The sequence below is a fragment of the Vanessa atalanta genome, chromosome 1, assembly GCF_905147765.1.
Source record: "Vanessa atalanta chromosome 1, ilVanAtal1.2, whole genome shotgun sequence".
NCBI classification, from domain to species: domain Eukaryota; kingdom Metazoa; phylum Arthropoda; class Insecta; order Lepidoptera; family Nymphalidae; genus Vanessa; species Vanessa atalanta.
Genome location: NC_061871.1, coordinates 5,488,447 through 5,512,841, shown reverse-complemented (window position 1 = coordinate 5,512,841; position 24,395 = coordinate 5,488,447). Strand labels below are relative to the sequence as shown.

The window sequence follows — 24,395 nt, the reverse complement described above, 5'->3', positions numbered from 1 at the left end:
TAAAAGTTTGAATTTGTGTATACAAATCAAAATAAAACAACAATTAAATTAACTATACACCCAAAAACAGGAATATGTTATTTTAAAAGTGAAAATGACAAATTATTGTAAAGATTTTATAAACAGAATCCTGAAGATTTATAATTAATTTTATTTAAACATACATATAAACATTGTATAATAGATTGAAACCGATTGTCTTTTTTTTTTAAATTGGTACAAATTAAATTAACAAATACTATTACAAAAATATTTCTTCTGCATTAACAATATTTTTGTTACAATCTAGTCCTTTTGTAATAAAGAAGTAACAAAAGAACTTTAGGCCTTAATAATTATATAATATTAAATTGGTCGGGTCACACATGGAACCTTAGTTGGCCATGAGAATAAAAATATCTTAGTTTTCTGTAAACATCACTACTTCGGTTGACTTAAATATATATCTATTGACTATTAAAATTTGATGTAACATTTCCTAATTATTAGCTGTTTAGTTGAATATCAATTAAACCAACAAGGACAATGTGTGACCTGACATGGCTTGATTCCTGATGTGGAATTTGTTTTTTACGATTAAAAATACAAAGTCAAATATTTACCCACATGAAGAGTAACTAGTATAAAACAAATATCTAGCACAAGTACTATTTTTTCGATATGGAAGACTCTTCAAATATCTTTATCTAAATTTCGTTTATGGAAGTTGATATGCCAATTACATTAAAAGATACTTTAATGGATTTTGGAAGTAGTTGTTCAGTGTAAATACAGGTATATATTTTATAAAAATACATACAAAAGAGTAATAACTATAGTACTACACTTTTTAAAATGTAATATGTTTCATTGATATTTTAAGCATAGTTTATCTTAAATGGACCACATTACTAGAAGTTTTGAAAAACCTGAATGAAAGTCATAACCTGTGTCTTGCCTCAAATTCAAGAACGTTATTTAACAAATATCCTCATCTCACCCCATATAGAGCTATAAGTAACAATATGTAAGCCTTATACTGGAAGCAAATATAACATTTTTAAAATTACTTCAATTTGAGATATTTACATGATACTCTCCAAAACTATATATAACATAAAATACAAATATGTATATAATTAAAGCGCATCATTTTGTTTTTCACACACTTCTGAGTTAAACCCCAGTATGAATAATTACATCTTAACTTAAAAATAAAAACAAAATTGCACATAAAATATTCTACTTAGTTTAATTTTGGCACTAATTATCTGTGGCACTATAATTAACTTGTGTTTCTATGTCCTGACCATCACTATTTTCAATAGTTTTTACATCACTATCTCGCACATTGTCACATGTCTTATCCGATATCACAGCGTCCTCGTCTTCGGAAGACTCTCTGCCCGCCATCGGCGGGGCAACGATCGAACCGCTTGGCTCACGATACTCTAACTTCGTCGGATCCTTCTCGTGCAATTTCCTCGCTAGTGATTGGAGGCTGGCCAGGGAACTTGCACAATCGGTCGTATCAATATCTGTCAAACTGAGTCCAGCTCGTTCGATTTCGGTAAAAGTACCGAAAGGTAATTTGAATAAACACTCGAGTCTCATTACATGCATCTTGCTCCTGAGATGCTTAGCTAAATGTCCATGTATTCGAAAAGCTATATTGCAATCGGAACAACGAAACGGTCGCGGGTTGAAAGATGTCGCTGCGCCGAATGTCGACGTCATAGAGACTTTATTATGATGAGAACCTGATCGCTCATGCTTTTGAAGATGTCCTCTTGTTCGAAAACTAACAGCACATACACTACACCGAAATGGCCTTTCCATATAATGTATATTGAGGTGCAGTCGCAACTGGGAAGGTTTAGTGAATGTTTTATTGCAAAAGTCACAAACTCTTCGGCCATCCTCCATTAGTTTTCCGGGTGAGTAGGAAGATGTTCCTTCAAAGTCTTTTCCTTTCGTAACTTTGAAAGCTACTCCTCCAACTCCGATTACTACTTTAGACGCAACAGAATCATATTCAGAAGGCGCTAATTTTATACCTTCACCTTCTATACTGTCATCCACCTTACATTTTTCTTCAAGACTTATTTTTCCACTGTTACTTTCATCACTTGATAAATCTGGATGATTCTGAATGGAATCATCCAGAGTTTTCATCATATTTATTCGGGCATGTTTTAAATATTCTGATACTACGTGTTTAGCATTTTCGGAATTGGTATTCGGCGTTCGCGCTCTTATTTCACTGTTAATAGGAACAGTGTTTTGAGAATTTTCACTGGTATTACACGAACTATTTAGTATTTCTTTCCCATTCACCAAATTGGAATTACTATTTGAAGAGTTATTTAATGCGTGAACATTTTTATGACTCTCCACCGAGTCTTTTTCTGTAAACATGGAGTTTTCCAGCTCCATTTTTTTTATTTTAGGATTACATGTTAGCTGGCTTTGTTTTATTTTTGTGTCCAGCAAGGCCCGCTCTGTTAAATATGTGTGTAACATTGGCTCACCATTAGCCCATTGACTTTGATGTTGAGGCAGTTTAGCTGTATTTGAAGCCAATGAAGCTAAAACACTAGATTCTCTAGCAGTTGGTATCTCTGGCATATTTGTCGTAGTTTTTATTTCACTCTTACTCAGATCCATCGGCTCATTGTCCACGTCTATTCTGGAATCAAAAGTAGGTGTTCCAACAACTTGTACTTTGTCCGAAGTGCTTTCAATTAAAGAACTATCCATTAAGATGGGCGTATAAGGATATGTCGTAGGTCGAGCACTAGTTATTAGGCCAGGAGTTGCGGAAGTTGCTGGTCTACTACTACCCAAGGATAATAGACAATGGGCGGCTTCATGTTCTGGTAAACGGGACTTGTAAATTTCTGTATCTGAAAAAATAAAGTATACTGTGATTCGACTGACAAACAATTATTATTAAGGAATATTATACTAAAACAGATATTTTTTTGCAGTTTAAATAAAAATTGTATATGTATCTCAATAATTAAAAACGAAAAAATTTAATTAAATTCACAAATATTAAATTGACTGACCACTCGATTCCGTTTCGCCTTCGTTACCCTCGTCGCCTTCCGAATCGGTGTCATCATCAGTTTCGCCTGAACCTTGAGACATTTCAACACCTTCAATGTCAGTTCCTTCGTTTGGATTTATGCCTAATTCGCAACATTTTTTATAATGTGCTTTACTTTTCATATGTTTAGTCAAATTTCCCTTGGTTTTAAAACTGAAACATTAAAAAAGTTTAATTATTATTAAAAGTTCTTTTAATGTAATCATATTATTATTATTATACAAAGGTAAGGTTTAATAAACTCGCAATGGCGTTGCAATAAAATTTTTAGATCATAGACGCCTATTATATGTTTGTTATAACGACCAGTTCTCACTCAAGGCACGTGTGGAATTTTGATTTTTGTTAACTTTACGTCATTATAATAGAATTCAACTTTTGAATGTTTATAAATAACGCATAATGACTCCCTACTTTACGTTACTTCCTGCACTGGTACACTTTTTAAATTCGAAATTAGTTTTTCAAGATATGCGTCTTTCCTACTCATCGGAGCGAACGGAACCATTGTTAAGTCGCAAGATGGCAGGGGGCGATAAATACTTATGAATGCCATATAATTTGAAGGAAATAAATTAATTTATATAGAAATATTTTGCGATCCATAGGGTTGCACGATTAAGACTGCAATAGCATAACAGTCTCGCTCTATCCTGATAAAGAGCCGATACTGTTCCTATTGTCATTTAACTCAGCTATATATTTAATATATTTTCTGTTTAGTATTGCGTTATTGCAGCAATTTTCAAATGAATTACAATACAAGCTTCAGATTCCCACTGGCATGAAGTGTAATCGCCTTGTGTGATTGCACGTCACAATAATATTAAGTTAACAATGATTGTTAAATTCTCAACAATAATTGGAAACACCTCTCTTAAACGGCAGACATAATAAAAATCTACCCTAATAAGTAACTCTTTCGATATATTATGTATATGCAGGTATATTTTGAATGGCTATAGCTCTATAGTAATATTTACCTGAATACGCAATGAATGCACGTGTAAGGCCGTACATCAGTATGTGTTCGTATATGTTTCTTTAACATGGAAGGTTTCTTGCAACGAATCCCACATTCTGAGCAAACGTAACGTCCCCGACCACGACCACGAACGTATGTGTATTCTTCGTTACTCTCAAAACCTCCAGCAAGTTCCTTTTTAGGCGTTGCCGTATTATCTGATTGATTTTTTAGTTCTTCTGATTTTTTTGTGTCTAAAAGATGTACAGTCTGGAAATAAACATATATCAAATAAAATATAAGTAAAATAACTTTTAACCAACCAAAGAACGAGACATTGTGTTGCACATTAGTACCTACATTATGTAAAGAAGATATGTTTTATATAATATTGTTCAAAAAACAGTATGCAATAGATTAACTGAAACGATATAAAATTAAATATTTACAATAGTTTTGGTGTATAGTATGTATATATAAGGAATGACGTAAACTGTTATTTTGATGACTTCATTCGTTTGAACACATGTTGCACTGTGTTCACTACGATATGTTTTATTGTATTCAATTTATATTTCCGAATAGACGTGAATATAAATACAGTAAAAGTAATTATACCAATAGTCAAATTCGACACATATAGATGTTATCGATTGCTTAGCGACGCTTTATTACTTAATATTACTGAAGGTAACATTCATAGATAAACTAATCCAGTCAAAGTTAAAATCGTGTAAAGCGCTTTCAAGAATATAGTGTCTTAACTACTGTGAAAAAGTTGTTTTTTAATGTTTATATTGACTTTAGTGCATACATAATTAACAAAATATATTATAATAGTTTGTACCTGTTTGACGTCCTTCGAATTCTTATTCCATTGCGATGAATGAGTCAATATGAGATCCTGTTTAATCACAGCGACGGCCACGTTTTGCGGTCGATGACGTGAGTCATATAAAGACATAGCAGACGATGCTGACAGTCCCAGCGGGTCTGGCGTCAGCTCAGATAATAACTGTAAACATAGTCATGTATTTACCACACAATCAACAACACGATATATGGGTAACTTCCATTCAATATATCAATCGTAATTACCTGCCAATTACTATACATGGACAGAAAATGTTGATTTGGTACATATGTTGGCTGTGGGCGGTTAATAGTACAGTAGAAAACTTTTGTGGAGCATTTGAGACCTAAGTATGTGTATGCATTGCCATTTAAATATAGTTGCCCATAAGCCTTAGCTGGACGAGGCGTTTCAGGAGATACTAATGGCATCGTGTTTGCATTGGGAGTTATTCCATGATGCCGCTTAGGAGTAAATGTTCCCGGTTTTAATGGCAAAGTTGACGGTCTTAAAAACTTGGGTTTTCTTTCTTCTGGGATAGTTTTGACTGCGACATTTTTTTGAAAATAAGATGTTTCTGATCTCTCATTTGGATTAGAAATAAGCGAGGTTTCTTGAGCATTGCAATTTTTTTGCACTTCTGTTGAACTTTGGATTTGATTATTATAAATTTCTGCTTTGGTTATTAAATTCTCGAAATTAAAGCTTTTTATTTCGTTTTCTACTTTTATATCGATACTTTTGGTGGTACTTTTAGATTTACTAAATAAATAATTTTCATTTTCTCTCAAAACGGCAATTTTTGGAAGACCATCTGCGTGTCTCTTTATAGCTACATCGGTACGTATGGTGGTGGCTCTAATATTATTATTCAATGAAAAAGATTTTGTCATTATGGGTTCCTCTGCATGTTTAATTTTTATTATTGGTATATTTTGTGGTTCTGTGTTAAAGTTGTCTTTATTCTGGTTAAATCTTTCTGTTTCTATTTGAGAAACTCTAAGATTCGGACTTCTGAGTACCTTATCGTAATTTAATACCGTAATTCCTTTTCCGCTTGACATGTTGAAAGATAAATGATCTTGAGAGTTTTCTGATGTTACTTTTAAGATGTTTTTAGAATTTTCGTTGTTTTTTAATTGTGAGTTTGAAGTTCCAACAAATAAACCTGGTGTATTGGGTCCAGGTATTCCTGGCACATGGGGTATCAACTTCCCACCGTGTAATATAGTTGTTGCACCATTAGGTGATGATGATGGACTCAAAGGAGGTAAAGTTAAAGGATTATACGCCGTAATAGCACTAAGCGGTGGAAATTGAAAATGACTTATATCATGAATATTAATCATGTTACCATTCTGAGTATTAGGTGTAGAAATTCTTGGAGTTTGATTTTGCGGTGGTGTGCTTATTGCTTCTTTTGGTGTTGGAGGATTATGTACTATGGTACCACCAGAATGTAGACCCGATCTTACTACAACGCTGCTTGCCTCTGAATCGTTGCCATATTTTGAAGGTGAAAGATTTTGGTGAATTAAAATTGGAGATAATTGTGTTTTACTAGGTTCAATGCGTAAGGTTGTCGTGCTGCCAGAGTGATCGAGAATTTTTACTTCACCTCCAAACATTTGCAGTGATGTAGAATTATTTCGTATGTGCGGTGAAATTTCTTCCATTGACCTTAATGAAGATGTATTAATTTCCAAACATCTTATTTTAGATTGAGAATAAAGGTCACCAGAGCGAGGTGACATGCTATCAAGCGGTCTTGGACTATACGTATCGGATCTACTATCAAGCCTTCGTTTTGGGCTAGATTCTTTGGATTTTATTCTTAAACTTTCAGTCTTTCTGTTGAACTCTGATGGAATTCGGGTATCCACAAGTCTCGTATTACCAAGTAGTGGCCCTGGAGATGGTAAAGGTGCGACAATGTCATTGCACTCTGGCTTCAAAATTATAAGATTATCTGGTTTAATTTTCAATGGCGGTGACTTTGTAGATATTGCCATTTTGGAAGTCAATGAATTTTCGGGTAATCGAACATTGATTGAATTACTTCTTACAAAAATATTTTCGGGTCTCACACATTTTATATCCTTTTGAGTATTACTGCTTAAGGTGGAATTATTAGTAATGTTACCTTTACAATAATACAATCTATGAATATCTAAATTATCAGCACTTCTATATACTATTTGACATAAAGGACAAACATATAGAGGTCCTAGAGCATCATTTAATTCGCTTGCAGCGTTAAGTCCATTTGCTTTAGTTTTAAGTAGAAGATCCTTTATTATAGAGCCCTCAGGATTTAAGGGATGTTTATGTTCTTCAACCATCTGAGCAAAACTTTCTGAATGTGACCTTTTTCTGACTAAGTTGTCATTTTCATAAATATTTTTCGTTAAATTCAAAGGTGTCGCTTCAGATTTTATCTCTAAATCATTTATAAATTGTTTACTTTCTGCAATTTGCTTAATTTTACCATACTTTTTTTGTAAAGGGGTTTCAATAACATCAACTATGGCTTCATTATCTGATATTATTTTAGAGATATGTTCCGTAAGAAAATCAGCATTCTGTGAAATAGTTTTTTTTATCTTATCTCTTTCGTCATTTCCCTGATAAAAAGCTGCTCTGAACTTGGGTTTATAAATTGTTTTTGATTTTTTACTATCATTTAAAGATGAAACTGTGTTCATCGAATCATATGTTAATTCAGGTGAAGAAAACTCATTGGGTCTATTATTTTCTAAGCGTATTATAGGAGTATCAGAACCAGGGTCTGATATTGAAGTGGGTGGCATTGACGTATCACTCTCAGAACCACCAGATAAGTCTTCTTCGTTAATAGCAGCAGAAACGTCTGCTCCTTGTAATCTTAAAGCATGTGTTCTTGATCTTCGGTGTTTGTACAAGTTTGACTTTGTCTTAAAAGCAAATCCACAAGGTATACAGGGATACGGTCTCTCATTAGTATGAGCTCTGATATGTTTTTGTAGAACTGAAGGCTTGGCACATGATAGTTTACAGTAAGGGCATACATATCGCCCAGAACCTCCACTGTAAGTTTCTTTTATAAAATCATTTTCAAGATTTTCAGTCTTATTTAAAAATTCTTCAGAAAAACTGGTCTTACCAGATATTTGAACAAAACTATTTACATCACTTAATCTAAAATTTTCATCGTTATAATTAGTTTGTACATTTTTTTCCACTTCCATGCCTTGTTTATCATATTTATCTTTAATTTTTTCAATTTCTGGGTGAGCTGCTGCAATACTTCCATTCGTTATAGTAGAGCTACAAGTAACATGCACAAGTGTTGTTTCTTTTTGCCCATTATCTTCACCTTTGATCGAATTAGATGGTATCATCGATAATGTTGATGCCATTTTTTTAAACTTCTTATGAAGATAACTGTGATCATTGTTATTGGAAAAGTCATTATCCAAACGTTTTTCTTGTGTAAGCGGCATCTTTTACGCGACTTTAATACCTGTAACAATTAAAAATAATTAGTATAATATATAAATAAATATATATATATAGAAAAAAATAATTTTCAAAAAAGTTTTTATTAGATTTTATACTTTTTTTTGTTTAGTCTGTCTGCCTGTCATTGTGTTGAAAGCTATTCCACGTCAATTTTTATGTCCGATGCGATTCTTATCAAAATATCGTACTGATGATATAATTTATAAGTGTTGCCATGGGGCAACTTGATTCCACATATTTTTTTAAAGGCTTGAAAAATTTCAAATTCTGATACTTTCGAGTCATTGAAAATATAAAATGTAAAAAATGTTTACATTGTTTATATCACATATGATTATATACAAATTCTCACTTAAACACGGATAATTTAAAAAGAAAAACATTTTATACGGGTTTTTAATTATTTCGCAATCTCTCTGACACACGCGCTACATTCCCTTTGCGCCCTGAATCTTAATTTCTCATATTATAGAATCTAATTGTGACGCACATTTGTATCGAGAAATATTATGATTAAAATATAACTTATGTTTTATTTTTCTGAATTAAATATTATCAGAGTAACTGATATTATTGATGTTTGAACTTTGAAGTCGAACACGTAACTAAAAATATTTTTTATCTCTTTAATTCATTTTTGTTATTGTAAGAACTGAATCATTATTACTATGAATAAAAAAGCATAGAAATATTTTTTACGACTATAAAATAAGACGTATTTATTAAATAAATCAAAAAGTAATTAAACGTAATATCTAGTTACATTTTTGCTTCAGACCAATAAATAAACCTAAATTATTTTTTGTTTTTAAGGTACATTTGGCTCTCTTCAAAAAAAATAGCGTTTTAATGTATCATAATATTTCAATCAAAGAGTAGATAAAAATATGCATAAACAAACCTTAGATTTAATTAACATTCAAGCAATTTGCTCATAGTTATTTCTATTTAACTTAATGCACTTCTTGATATAATATATAAAACAACACTATTTCAATAAACTACTAAGGTATATATAATCTTTAATTTTTATTCCAAAGTTCTGATAACAATTCCGCCTACATTCAAAACGCTTTTTCACGTGAAATTAGGTGAATCAAGTGAATATCACTAACAATTGAAAATCTTGAATAATTATATTATATCAACTCGATTCAATTGTCTTTATTCCTTTTATGGTGGAAATAGGCTATTGTTTATATTGTTGTATGAAAATTAAATTATTATTTTTCTGTAAAAAATAATATTTACATATTTTCAATGAGTAAACTTATATAAATTTGGATTAAAACTAAAATAAATACCTCTTGAAATAAATGGTTTCATGTGTATTATATTACAAATTTTCTTGTCCTTGGTAACATGCATTTTTATCATCACAAACTAATATTAAAGATTCAGATAAAAAATCACATTGAATACTTACATACTTATTCTGTTCATACTATGCCGATTCTTCCTAGACTAATACCTATTTTGTTTAATTCTATAATTTCGAAAATATTTGATAACCTTTAACAATATATACGTATATGTACGACAATGTTACTTTAATAATTACACGAAATAATAATGTACGAATACATGAGTAACAAAAAAATACAGTGATTTACGCTATACGCACTGAATTAACAGATAGTCGCTAATGTCGTCGTGAAATAACGTGCAGGTACCTACTTACTATATTGTACTCGATAAATGTTACAAGATAAAAAATCTAATTGTTGAGATTTTTATTATAAAACTATTATCGTTTGAAATCTTGTTCAAAATTAATAAAATAAAAAGTCATCGACTTTCGACTTGATGATTTATTTTGTCGCTTCATAATGTTTCCCATTCGCCCGTTCCATCGCAGTAAGTCACATTTTCCAAGAATAACAACAGCTAAATCAAAGACAAATAATTGGTAGGTCATTTATTTAAATATGTTAACTAAAACAATTCAATAAAACATATTTTGATCTCACTGTATTTTTGATTGAATAGAGAAACTGTTTTCAAAACTTTTCACGCCAAATTATTATCTCAGACAACAATAACGAAATTCTTGTAATTGTTAAGCTAAGATAGATATAAACAACATCTTGATTCCGCAACTGTTTGACGCAGAGCGCATGTGCTGCTCTACTCTATGTTATGTCGAATATTACGATGTGACATCATCGTGACGTAAGCACGAACTTGCGCTTTGCGAACGAGGATATCCCCGTTTTTTCTTAGAATCTGTATCTGCCAGCTTATATTTAATCATTTATTTTTCCAAGTACACATATATACATACATACATATTTATATTTATTTTTATATAGAAATAAAATAGGTATATTAATAATTTTCTATAAGATAATTCCATAAATTGGATATCTTTATAATACCTATATATTTATGTAATTTACTTTCTGATATAAAATAGAAAATTAGAATTGTTTTAAAATCAAATAAAATATTACATTATTATTAAAATGACATTCAATTTATTAAAAATAATCGAAATACCAATTCAAAAGATATCACATTTGAGTATAGCTTTTATTATAGTATATCGCATTAAGAGAGCGAGATGTGAAAATGCAAGTGTGGGTGTTCATCTAGATACAATCCAAATACATGTAGTGGTACGAGTGACGACCTCGCTTTGCGCTCACTCGAGGCATTTGTAGAGGGCTGCGTTACTGCGTTCTGAGAAGGCGTTACAATTTCTGAGAACCGGAGACAAGCAAGCCGCTCAGGTCGTTTATAACGAACGAGCAAATGAGCGCAGTACGCATTACGCACACAGAAGTAAACGATTGCTGTTACCCAGATCAGTATATAACTATGACTCGCTTTGCGGCTGTGTCTTTTTTACTAACAAAAACGCGATCGTATGATATTATCAACACTTGTTGACATTAATTCATGACCATTTTTTTTCTTTTTTTTATATTATAGCTAAGGGATTTCGTATACTTTGGAAAAAAATATAGTTTTTGCTTTAAGAAAAAAAAAAGAAGTGTGAGAGACAAAGGAATCCCGATGGTCGGCCGCCGCCCGCCGGCCTGGCGCCAAGCCAGGCGGCCCTGGTGACGCCTGTGTCTGCCGCCAGCACGCCGCCAGCCTGTTTAGCCCTACTAATTTTATGTACCTAGTTCTAAGTACCTATAGAAACATATCAATTGTTATAGGTTATACCTCGTATACCTAGGCGATATCTATGTTGTTTCATTATTTAATAGTGAAGGGTTAATTTAAGCTATATATATTATTTCTCAACTACCCAGCTCATATCATGAATTCGCCCTTGGCAATTGACAAACGATGATTTACAAATGTTTTGCATTTTGCAATTTATGAATAGGCAAATTATTATTATACAGATATTTTATATCTATTTTTTTTTCTTTATATTCTAAATGTGCGAATAAATTATGTAAACACCTTTATAAAGGAAAAAAGTTAAGATAAAACTTCCGTTTTTACAAGTATTTAGAGTGTAGCATATTTAACTAGGCTCCGTTATTAATTACAGTGTTTTCCCAAATATTTAACATTAAGTGTTGGATCAAGTGTAATGTTGAATGTATTTGAAATATTATTTAATATAATATGAGAAGACCGTGAAATTATTTTAATAAGGTCTCACATAATATTACCGATCAGTTTACGGACAAAAACGTAAACATTACAAGCAAAATATTAATACAATACCGATTACAATTTACGAAATATTATATTGTTTTGAATAAGAGATCAACTTAAAATACCTTACCAGCCGCGGGACAATGAATCAATCCACCATTATATTGGGAGTATTCTTGATATCATTTGTTTACTCCTTCTGAACATATGTCAACAAGTCCGATAGGCTGCATTTCACCCGCGCGCAAGTGAATCATCGTTAATAATTGCGCGACGATCCACGCCACGACACACACACTTACATACACCTTTTGTATCGTCACACTTGTGTCACTTACACTTCGACAGAAGAATATCACTCTCTTTTTTGCGTATGATAATTATTGGTTTGTACGTTATTTCCTATTTTATCTATGAACCGTGAATGTATTTCTGACAAACGCACATTCCAAAAACGAGCGACGCACGTTACCACGCCGCGGCTGACTGTTCAACTGTTTTTAGTTGTACTTTGTCGTTGGTTCGTATCGTTTCGTTCCGTTCGGCTGTAAGCTACCTCCCCCTCTGCCCGCGATCTCTCCGCGCGCCTCTCTGACTATACGAGTGTGCGCTTGCTGTAAAGAAGTGATTCATGGCGCGTTCTATCTATCTCCTTCCTTCACCGCAACCGGATCGGTCGCTCGTCGTAATCTATTTATACATATCTATGCACGGACTTTAACACTGCGATTACAGTACCATCTTTTACAAATTTACTATACATTGTATGCCATTTTATTACAAAAAATTCAAAAGGTAAACGTACTTATGCAACATTAAATCAGTTAAAAATCTAAACATATACGTACGTTATATTACACGTAAAAACAGTACATAGGTACCAGTGCCTTTACCTACTTATCAATATCCAGTAGACATAACCCAAACCATATTTTTTTTAAACAAAACTTATTTATCTATTTTTACAAAATTTAATGAAATGAATTATTGAATGAACATTAAGAAAAATACCTACCGATATGTTTTGTAACTATGTAAACATCCCTGTGATAAATTCACGTTCACTACATTCTTATTATGATTATAATAATTGCACTTGGTTAATATTTCGTAAATCACCTTTATAAAGTTGTTAAGTCAAGAAATATTGACTATAGGTACCATTCGTATAATTTTAATGCAGCAGTGATTTCGTAACGGTTGCGCCCGACTAGAACGGGTATTGGCTTTATGTGCCACTGTTCATTTTACATTCTCTATATAAATCAACTGAGGCGCATTTTATTCTTAATAGGCATAGGAAGTTTTCTATATAGTTATTAAATAATAAGATTTAAATTTGCCAACATAATTACTTATATATAAATATGCAATGGATAGGCTTCAATAATCAAAATGTTTAAGCAATGAGTAGGTACCTATTGAACTGGCATTTTCCTATATTTAACTTATCGCTTGAACTCGATATCGCTAAGACCTCTTTATCAAAATGCTAGTACCTATATTACTTATTTTGCTCAAAGACAAATAAGACCGCGTCATCGTGGATCTTAATTTACTAAACTATAAGATGATAAGCAACAGTGGAGAAACTCCTCAGTACTCGAGTCAGATATGAATGTATAAACACATTATTTGCAATGATAATTCAAGGCGCTTATCACTTGTGCGGAGGCGATGACGCACGCGCTATGTCGATAGCGCGCAGTCGCTCGATTCTTGGTCAGGAAACTAGTGATACATGAAACATCGAGACCGACAATATTCCATAAAAATGTGCATATTAATAAAAACTTAATGTTTAATTATAAGTTATCTTTATGTCTTTATTAGTGTCTAAATATTTAACGTACTTAATTCATTTATAACTTACTTATTTTAAAAACCTATATTTTTATATTTTATTCTAAAAATGCAATAAGGCAATAGATATTTCTTAGTAGAAACGGGAGCGCCAAGGTGTGGAGCACTTGTTGCGTTGATTCTTTGACGTTCTCCGCCTGTTGCTGCCACGCTAGCCACGTCACATTGTGACCTTGAAACACGTGCCATAAAAATAATTGTGCATGATAGATACTCAACTTTGAACAATAATTGTTTAATTGCTACAAGAATAGATATAAAATAATTTACAGCAACACGTAATAATGAAATAATACGATGTAAAATATTCACTCGATCTTTAATAACAACAAGCGCTGAGTTGTTGGAAACATAGCTATTGAGTAAATTGTTAGTCCGGCCAGGCGCCATAAAGTCGCGTGGGCGGGAAACCCGTCTTGGAAGCGAGCGTTGAAATCAACACACATGTATAGATGGTGTATCTATTGCCTACCTTGTCTACCTTTTTTAAAGATTAAGTAGGTAATAATCGTAAATAGTTTTGTCAATAATATAATCTTAATTAAAAGGTTATTTAAAAAAATGTTTGTAATCATACTTTGGAGTAGTATGGTGGTTGACGGTTGTGTACTATATATCACTAAATGAAAGCTTAAAAGTGAGCAAGGATTCCCCCACCCTAGTCGGGCTTCCCTTAGAACCGGGTCATCGGCTGGCTGGCCTGACCGCTATGCCGGCGCGTTGCTGTGACGGGCCGCTCGCTACTCGGCCGCGCCCCGCCACTGGTCGCCTTGTTAGGTGTTTCGGTATACTGGCTACGTAACGCCTACTTATTTATACCAAACTAATCGATAGCGTATGAATGGCACGCAAACGCTAAGGAATTTCATGAAAGTTTTAAACACAAATCACCAATAGGGATAAATAATAATGCGGCAGCATTAGGAAATACTGTTCCACATAGTTCACGTACCCATATTATATGTAAAAACGAAAACGCAAGTTCAGCGTACCATTTATCTCCTATAATATCGAATTCCCTAAAATTTTATAATCACGATTTTTTAATAAATATTATTTAATATTTGTTTCGTAACGGGTAAAACATATAATTTAAAATCCGTCCGCCAAGTAATTTGACCTTCGGGTTATTCAAGTTTCAAAGTGTTATTCTCCTCCAGAAATAAATTCGCAGAAGCAGGATGAAACGCAAGACAAGCATTTCTGATGACGATATTATGAGCACGCCAGATTATTGCCAAAAATATGTACATGTAAATTTCAGCGATTAAGAATATTGTAAACAAATTTGATATATATTTTTTAAATATAAATACCCGGTTCCACTTCGCTAGTTTTTCGAATATGTTTATTATTAAACAATAGTTTACAAATAACCATTTTGAAAAAGTTATTAAGAAATATTGGTTCAAATAAAAATAATAGTTAATATTTACTTACAAAAAACGCTTCAAATGTTTATTAACATTATATAGGTAGGTATTGTTTCGATAAGGATTAATATTGTATGAATAATCAATTATCCTAAGCTATACATTTTTTTTCGCAAATTAAAAAAGTAAATAAAACTACGACTTGTCATTTAAATATGGATATAATATGCCACCCTTCTGACTTTTCTTTAAGAGATCTATAAAACTTACATAAAGTGCGTGCATTATTTAAAAAGCTCCAGCACCAGTAAAATTCTTTTTATTTCTACTTACTATATAGGTATCGCTATAATTAAAAAATTACCTAAATGTACTAAAACTGATACCAACGATTCTGTAACGGTAAGCCATCATAATATCAAATAAGTATAATAGATATTCATCGGAATAGAAGTTTAGCGTGGTTCCGAAAAAATAACAAACTACTTATGTAAAGTACTATATATTTTTATTATTGGTACCGTAATCTAATTACTCACATTATATCAAAACATTATATATATTTAGTTGAATTAAAACAAAACAAAGATAGGAAAGGTGATTTGGTGATGGTAATAAATGTTAAATACTGTTTAGTCTTACGTTACTTAGTTATGTGCTTTTCAAAATTAAGCGTAAATGTCATAATTTACTTATTTATGTGCATTTATAAAATAAATAAAAAAGGTTGAGATATCCTTACGTAATAAATAGTAACTAACGGTCTTAGTTATAAAGTTGTTCAGAGAATGTTTATTTAAACTTTGATTTCTCTTTCTGCAATCATAGATTTGACATTCTAAAGAGGACAGCATTGTTTAAATAAGCATCCCAATAACAACAATAATATAATAAGCAGTTTATGTTTTTGTTTTATTGAGCCAAGATTAATTTCTAGCAAAATATAATATGCATGTAAATAATTGCCTTTAAAACGAAGTTTGTCCCTCGAAATATTACATGACAAAAGTACTCGTGCGTATCCACGACTTAACGAATACTTACCTAGTAGTATATTAAAGAATAATTATCTATTAAGTCGAAAAAGAAAACTCAACAAATCAACTGTGAAATTATTAACATTAATAGAAAATCAATGTATATTATGAATACATAATTGATTAGTTATGCGATACCAACAAAAACGAATGAGGCGCTTTTATCGTTCACTTCAATATAAAATACCTAATCCAATTTTACTTAATTAATTATATTAAAACAAAGCAGCTAAAATGTTTTTGTAAGAATATTTTTCGGAATGCAAATACCTACACTATACACATGTTTGAATATGATAATAATATTTGTGAGTCAGCGAGTCAACGGAGCTCAGCACCACTTGACCAAATAAATATCTATTAATTGTTACTAGTCTTTCCTCAATGACGCTTATTGCCATTTGCATGTTGGTAATTCGATATTTAGTTTGTAATGGCGAGTGATTTGCTTAGTCATATCACTTTACAACACAAATTTCAAATTGTTTAGAAGTTTGTAATTTTTTCTTTGAGCGAAATGCCATGTACTTTAAATAGACTTGGCGTATATTTCTTTCATTACAAATACAGGCGAAGTGACAGTGGAGCGCGCTGGGATTAACATTTGGTAAATTGCCAGAGTTTTGAGTTTGGGGAGGTGTTCCTGCTTCCGAGATGCATTCTTCACGCCCACACAAAAATCGTTCTATTAAAATACATATACTCCGTAATAAATTGACGATTTAAGAATACTATTATAAACTAAGACTAAATGTACTAATACTTAAATATGATCGTCTGAATCTTCTCTGAAAAAATGCGTGGTATAATATAGTATGGTACGAAAAGTCACGTTTTTGCGTTATAATTCTGCAACTTCTACTCTATTCGTTGATAATGATAAGTTATGATAAAAGATAACCTGTTATAAAACAATAGATAACTGGTGTAACGAATTTTGCACTGTAATCTTCACTAGGTTTCTGTTGAACACGTATTTTATTACACACGTTTTAAACACATAATATGCAATTCTATGGTTATTATAGAAGCATAACCTAGAAAGAAATGAAAATGCTTTTATCATTGGAGAATGTTACATTTCCATAATATTCGTATTAGTATGGACCAAATTTTTGACAATGCATTCACGTTCGATAGGTTTAAAAGTGAAAATAAAACAATCATAAATACCTATTTTTGAAGTTTCTCATTACGTCATAATATCATGAATATACATGATTATATATAGTAGTGTTTATATTATCCATTGTGCGACGTGTCGCAACGGAAATTATAAAGTATCTTGTTTAAAGTACTTGTAGATTTTCGATTATTTTATAATCTTTATATATGTCTTTATGTTGTTTGAAAGGTGACGAATGAAGCTGGAATAATAAATGAATATTTAAAACATATTTTATTTAATACATATATAAGTAGGCATCTATCTTTTGCGAGTGCTCACTATTTTAAGAGCTCCATAGGATATTCCGTTATAACCTATATTTTGAAATAATCGTCAACACCTTGGTAATACACCTTTGGGTGTGTTTTCTTGTTGTTTCCTTATAATTTAGGATGTACTATGGTATTTCCAAATTTAATAAGCACTATCTGAATCAAATACTAATTAATGATAATAATTTATCTATTCTACAGAAACATATACTATAAAAAGATTACTATAAATTACATCAAATAAATTGTTTGTTCTTTCTCTGCTTTGGATAGATTCGTTTTTGTTATTTTAATTGGTGCATTATTTTCATTATTTTTGATTTCCTATGCAGTTGTCTTTTCGAAACGTTTGAAAAGACGTTGAATCACACGTTATACTTTTTTTAACATTTATTAAATATCAATTGACTTACTTAAGAAATCCTAAAAACACAGGTATGGTAGGTTTCTTGTAATGGTCTTAAGACTTGAAAATTTTGTCAAGACCAAATACATATTATATAAAACTACGTCTTTATATATATACCCTACTCAAGTTATTGTCGATTTATTATTTATACTATTAAACGTTATTTAAATAAATAACATCTGATTGTATCGTAGTATAGTTGAAATACAGTACTGATTCTGAGGAATCACCACTAAAGTCTTTACAACCTACCAACGGACTATATGGTTACAGAACATAATATATGTAAAGGATCATATGCTTATATCATAGTAGCTTACATACGTGTCTGTATCAACCGAATGTTTAGTTCCAAAAATAGTCTATGTCAGCAGTTAACATTTGGCCAACTAGTGTGTAGAGCAGTAGTGCGATTCTGTAAAAAATCACTTCGTATCTCACTCGTGAAATGTTGACAACTGACTTACGGTGATACGTCATCAGAGTATTATGATATGTATATCATATACATTTTATAATTATATTATTTTATAGTCAATGTCGCATATCACATTCTGATATTTCATGAACGTGTTCTGCGGTGAGTTTCGAGTTTATTCTTACAGAATACTTCTACAGACAGCTGTTTGCCGATATGACTTGTATTTTTGATGGAAAGTAAAGATAATATGAACTTTCATTCACCTTCGGATCGACCAATTTATATACTTACCATAAAAGTTTCAAATAAGTTTATAAGAATTGCAATTTAAAACTCATAGTTTCGGTTTTTACACTAAGAAATATAGGTAAGTTACTAGAGCAGGTGATTTAATTTCCTTTAGTATTTTTGATTATTTTTATTGATATAATATTAATACTAAGAATATAAAAATTATATCAATAACGATAAATTTTAATTTACAACACATCAGTTACTACGGTAACTGTACCAATTATACGACTCAATTAAAAATGAAAACGTATCAGTGTTATACAATGGTGTCGTACTGCCCATTTGCTATACCTGCAAGTGTTATCGATAAGGATAGTGGAATCGTCACAAACAATGACAGCCGTGAATCGTCATTAGTAAGTTTAGTTGAACCGGTGTTACGATTCTCGGAATCCTCTAGCACGCGCCACCGACCGCCTCCCGCCTCCCACTGCCTCAAGTTACGAACTTTTTCTCTTTACCTTTCTGTTATTTCTTGGAATTTACCTAGCTTCTCAGCGCTTTGTATTTTGAAATCTTGTACATCGATCTCTGTTTTAAGTTTCGAACGTGTTTAATAAATGCCTTTTTTTTAATAAATGCTTTATTTATTTAGTGTCAACAGTTAATATAATAAATTCTTTCCGACTATTTATATTTTGATTATCATTTTAAGCGTAGACTACCTTCGCGATGTTAGAAATATCGTTTACCAATTATTATACTTTAAAGAGTACAGTGGTCGATTTAGATAGAAATAAGTGATTGTTTTTCTAAGAATATGTTTCGAAATATCGATAAAATTATTTATTTCTATTATTTCAGATTGTGATACTTATATAATAACATACTTATATAAATATAATTATTACAGATAATGCTTTTTGACACATAATTTTACAAAGATAAATGAAAATTGTGGACCTTTAAAATACGGTTAAAACTTGTATGTTCAGATTATATATCTTATATGATTTAAAGAAAAATAAACTATTGTGCATATGTTACTTTAATTTTTTTTTTTTTGTGATATCTTAAAATAATAAAATTAGCGTTAATTTTTTTTCGGCTACGACTGTTATTATGCTAAATAAGCGGACTTATCTTGGTATAATATTGTCTGAGAGTGGAAAATACATGTCCGACTGTCGGCGCCCCCAAGACTCGTTTGCGTTACCATAGTGACCCTCATGAATAGACGGTACTTTAAATAGGGTAAAGATACACGAGTAAATATATGAGCAATAAATAAACTTTTGACACAACGCTTCGAGATGTTTAATTTAAATCAATCCATGATGATGACAATTACATACATATCTTAGATTATAATATGTACCTCGATAATTCGCAAATAGGTTGCCTAGCTAAATCACGAGCCTATACTGTTAATTAATATTAACTTTTTGTTTTATCTTATTAGTCGAGATAATATTCCACGAGGTATTCAAAAATATAGGTTGTCTGCTTTCCCTTTAATACAACTATGAAATTGCCAGGTAGAAACAGGTATACAGGCATTATTGATATACCCTCATCAGGTATTTCATTGTTTTTTTTTTATAAAATAAAATTTACTACATTGTCTTTAAAACAGTATTTAAGTTATCTTGTCAAAAGTCTGTCACATCCATAGCTCTTTTATCGAAATGTACATATTATCACACTAGCTACTAGTCTGACTTTGCATGGGTCGAATTAGGGTTATATATCATATTTTTTTCTAACAACTAACAAAATCATTATCATATTTCAGCGAATTTACCCTAAACTTAATGAATTATGCACACATGAAACACCATCGTCATGAATCACTTAAAAAAAATATGAGTGATATTAACTTTGCCATCGTCAAATAACAGATGAGGCCTGACGATATATTTTTCATAAACCATATCCCGTATAGTAGATATTACAAGTCGACATATTGTCTAAACGTGTACAATACGTTTCGTACGTAGCGTACAGTGTTTGAAGTAACCATCACATGCGAAAGAAGATGTGATATTTTGCAGTAAAAAAAAAAGTAAAAAGTAAGCTCCAACAGGTTTTACATATAAATCGAAAGAGATACATTAGTGGCTTTAAGAAAAAAAAAGTTAAGGAGATAAGTATGAATATTGTTTAATTAAATGCCTGTTGTTTAAATGTGTCTATTTCAGATTTCCATGTCACGCCATCGGATAATATTGTTGCATTATTTTATATATTAACTTAAGGCCGGATCTACCATATGGCTTTTTGGGCTTCAGTCCAGGGACTCAAGAGGGCCCAGCTAAGTCAAGTCAAAGTCAAAAATAGACGATAATGCGAAAGAGTCCATAACTTTATTAAATTAAACAGATCGTATGGTTTAAAGCCCTGCGAGTCCTGCAATTAATCAAACCCATTTAATTAATTTAATTCAAGTCTACGTTCAGATATGTCTTAGACGGGCTCCTAAGTAGTGTTAGCCCGGGGCCCCCTAAGCTTACGGTGTTAACTACATATAAAACAATGAAACTCAAAATATTGATTAAATATAATCAATAATTAATCTATTGACGAAGCCCTCTTTTAAGACAACAGCGACGTATTTTATCTGATAAAGCTTACATTTATCTTTTATTTTCAATAATTTCCGAAAACTAAATCTTAAGCTAACTAAGTACTTCACTGTAATTTAGTTTTGTCCTAACTTTATCTTAATTCTTTCTCCACTACCTTTTCATCTGTACCATTTTGATATTTTTTGTATTGCACATTTATGGTTGTGCGTTACATTAATAATAATAATAATAAAATTTATCGTATAAAGTATATATTTGTATAATTAAATGGCTGCATTATTTAACAATTGTTTTAACTCTAATGTTTATAACTAAGGTCGATTGCATTACAAAGGTGTAAATATTGTTAGTTATTAATGAAATCAAAATACTTTTTTATGTATATAAATAAACATACCCATAATTTACATTCAAGAAAGATGCATAAAACGCGGTAAACGCTAGAACAGCAATCTGTTCCGGGCAATCTTAAGGTAAGAGGAATGAAACAGAGGTAAGACAGGTATTGTATTTGTGTCTTTGTTAAGCAAGCGTGAAAACCGCCTACGCTACTTGTGCTATGGAAGATGGTTTAAATTTTAAAGTCGCACAACCATTTTCAAATGGTACACAGCAGTAATATGATTTCAGCATAAGCTGAGTGGTTTACCAATTTGGGCATCACATGTGTCTTTTGTTATTTTGTATGTATATATTTCTATGATCTGCAAAATATGTATGTCCAAATAAAGATTTTCGATTTGTTTTGATAATTGTTATGGTAAGATAGCTTTCGGTTCACGGAAAATAATAAACAACGTTGTAAACTCGTAAACCGAAATGACGATCACGTTTGACGTTATCGAGCAAAATTCTATGAGGGTCATTCGGCATTGTATTACATGACCTTTAAGACACTTGCATAATTAATTATTTTTCAAAAGCAATATTATAATAACGATTACGTATACGAATACACTACACTCGTGAACGAATAGCTTAGCATACTATAATTGATGTTTGATTTGCAGAGTTTATTAAGATGTCTTTAATGTCGCAGGTTAATATAGGCTAATATAATAAATCTATATAATAAACAAAAATAAAGTGTTACACGTAAAAAAAAAGGAAATTGCGTCAGTATTGTTATTAATTCTGAAATCATTTATTTTATTTATATTGAGTATACTCGTAAAATACATTATAAACGGAAATATTAAATATCGGATTTATAATTTAGTACTGTAGATTATATAAGAATGAAAACGTATAGCAATTTATAGCGCATTGACTTTTGGCTCGCAGAAGTTACTAAACCAGTACATTCGAAGGTGCACCTGCCTTCACATAGCCTGCCTGTTGCAACGGCGGCGGCGCGGCGTCCAAACTATTTGATACATATAAGTAGTTACAAAATATACCTGTATTAATATATGCAACATCGTTTACATTATGAGGTATGTAAAAGTTTTACATAAATATGTTACAAACGCACTCGTTTATGTAGGATTAAGCAGATCTCTATTTCCTACTAGAAAGGTAAAAAAGATTTTCGGTATGATTTCAGTAACGATTTAAGGAAATGGACGTAGCAAATATTAATATACTTAAAATATTTATAAAAAAACTACTTTGGCCATTGGATATATAATACGTTATATATCTACCTAAATATTTACATATACATTTCATTTATAAGAATATAATTAAAATTTAGTTTTTTAAATAGTTGTCGGAAAAGATATTAAAATGACTACTATACTAGATTGTAATTTTAGCGCGAAATTATCCTTTAAGGAAAGTTTTTAAAACAATTGTATGAGGTAATATGATGAATGAAAGACACAGTATAGACTCACAAGAACCTGTGGGACCGGTCCCACAAAGGCGGTTTTTGTCCCGGGCGCGATTTCTGCCGATCCGCTCTAAGAATCTCAAAGTGGCAGTTAAATTAAAAATGTTTGAACTTAATGATCTCAACATAAAAATAATAATAACGAACTGAAATTGATTAGAATATACATATTTACTTATATCTATAATCATACCTATTTCATTAATCAACAATTAATAGTGAACGCGCGACAAATAAAATTCGAAACCTACTGATTAAAAGACAACAATAAGTACATACAAATACACGTCATATCATGATAAAAAAATATTATTGATAACAGTCACTTTGAAAATTGTCTATTTATATCCAAATGAAACAAATGCGAAGAGATTTTTTATTACAAGTAGGTATATATTTTCTAGTACTTTCCTAAAATCCATAGTCACTCAGTAGGTATATTTAAATGTTATAAACTTGTACCGAGATTTTTTTGTAACAAATAATTCGGATTAACGAACGATGAGAGTTAGACGTAAATAGTTTTTGCATGCATATTCATTTAAACGTAATAATTCAATTGCAGAAACAATATTCCCGTCAATTTTAATGCTCGGTTCTATTTTCCAAATGATGCTGATATATTTCACTTTGGATAAATGCCAGCAAATACTTTATGGGTTTGTCACATTTTGATGCGAACTTTCACTGTGTACCTATACAATATTTTTAAACAATTGGAGTCCTCATTTTATAAGATAGTTCTGATCAAAATAACCAACATTTGATGTAGAAATTAACATCAAGGACTTACACTGATTGATAGTATTCAAATATTACTTACATCTGCGGCGGGCAATATTTAATTAAAGTAAATTCACCTTGCGAACGACCGTCGTTTTGCTTCTGTGTTCATAAAAGATTTGTTTACGTCATAACGCCCCACGCATGCATTCTGTTCGAGACGTGGTAGGTCGCGATTAACCGCGCGCAATACATTCAAATTTCAAGCGCGACACCGTGTTTTAGGTGTGCGGCAGATCGGCTTGAGGTACGCGGGGGAGGGCGGACGTGCCAAGGCAGGCAGGCAAGCAGCATATTTACTCATACGCTTGAGGCGTAAATCACCGTGCATCTATTTCGAGTGAGCGGCTACAGGCAGGCGCGGGGCACGGACAGACGCCGAT

The 24,395-nt window shown here is 31.6% G+C and overlaps 1 protein-coding gene across 3 annotated transcripts; it reads right to left on the bottom strand.

Moving 5' to 3' along the window:
• Positions 1–190: 190 nt before the first annotated feature.
• Positions 191–24,071, bottom strand: LOC125067588. Of its 3 annotated transcripts, none has more exons than XM_047676251.1 (6): positions 24,053–24,071; positions 5,154–8,410; positions 4,903–5,070; positions 4,075–4,325; positions 3,051–3,244; positions 191–2,885 (listed from the first exon to the last, which is right to left on the bottom strand). In XM_047676251.1, the coding sequence occupies exons 2-6, from the start codon at positions 8,388–8,390 to the stop codon at positions 1,243–1,245; spliced, it is 5,493 nt and encodes a 1,830-aa protein (XP_047532207.1). In that variant the 5' UTR covers positions 8,391–8,410; positions 24,053–24,071; the 3' UTR covers positions 191–1,242. The 3 variants fall into 3 exon arrangements, with proteins under 3 accessions (XP_047532207.1, XP_047532197.1, XP_047532188.1); XM_047676241.1 differs by lacking the exon at positions 24,053–24,071 and adding an exon at positions 12,156–12,591; XM_047676232.1 differs by lacking the exon at positions 24,053–24,071 and adding an exon at positions 12,161–12,591.
• Positions 24,072–24,395: the final 324 nt, after the last annotated feature.

What these genes read in the sequence shown, in the direction of transcription:
- LOC125067588 (XM_047676251.1), bottom strand. Translation starts at nt 8,390, where the DNA reads ATGCCGCTTACACAAGAAAAACGTTTGGATAATGACTTTTCCAATAAC. An exon ending in CCATGTATAGTAATTGGCAG is followed by an intron (nt 5,071 to 5,153) that starts GTAATTACGATT and finishes CTATGTTTACAG; the next exon opens with TTATTATCTGAGCTGACGCC. An exon ending in TGCATTCATTGCGTATTCAG is followed by an intron (nt 3,245 to 4,074) that starts GTAAATATTACT and finishes TTAATGTTTCAG; the next exon opens with TTTTAAAACCAAGGGAAATT.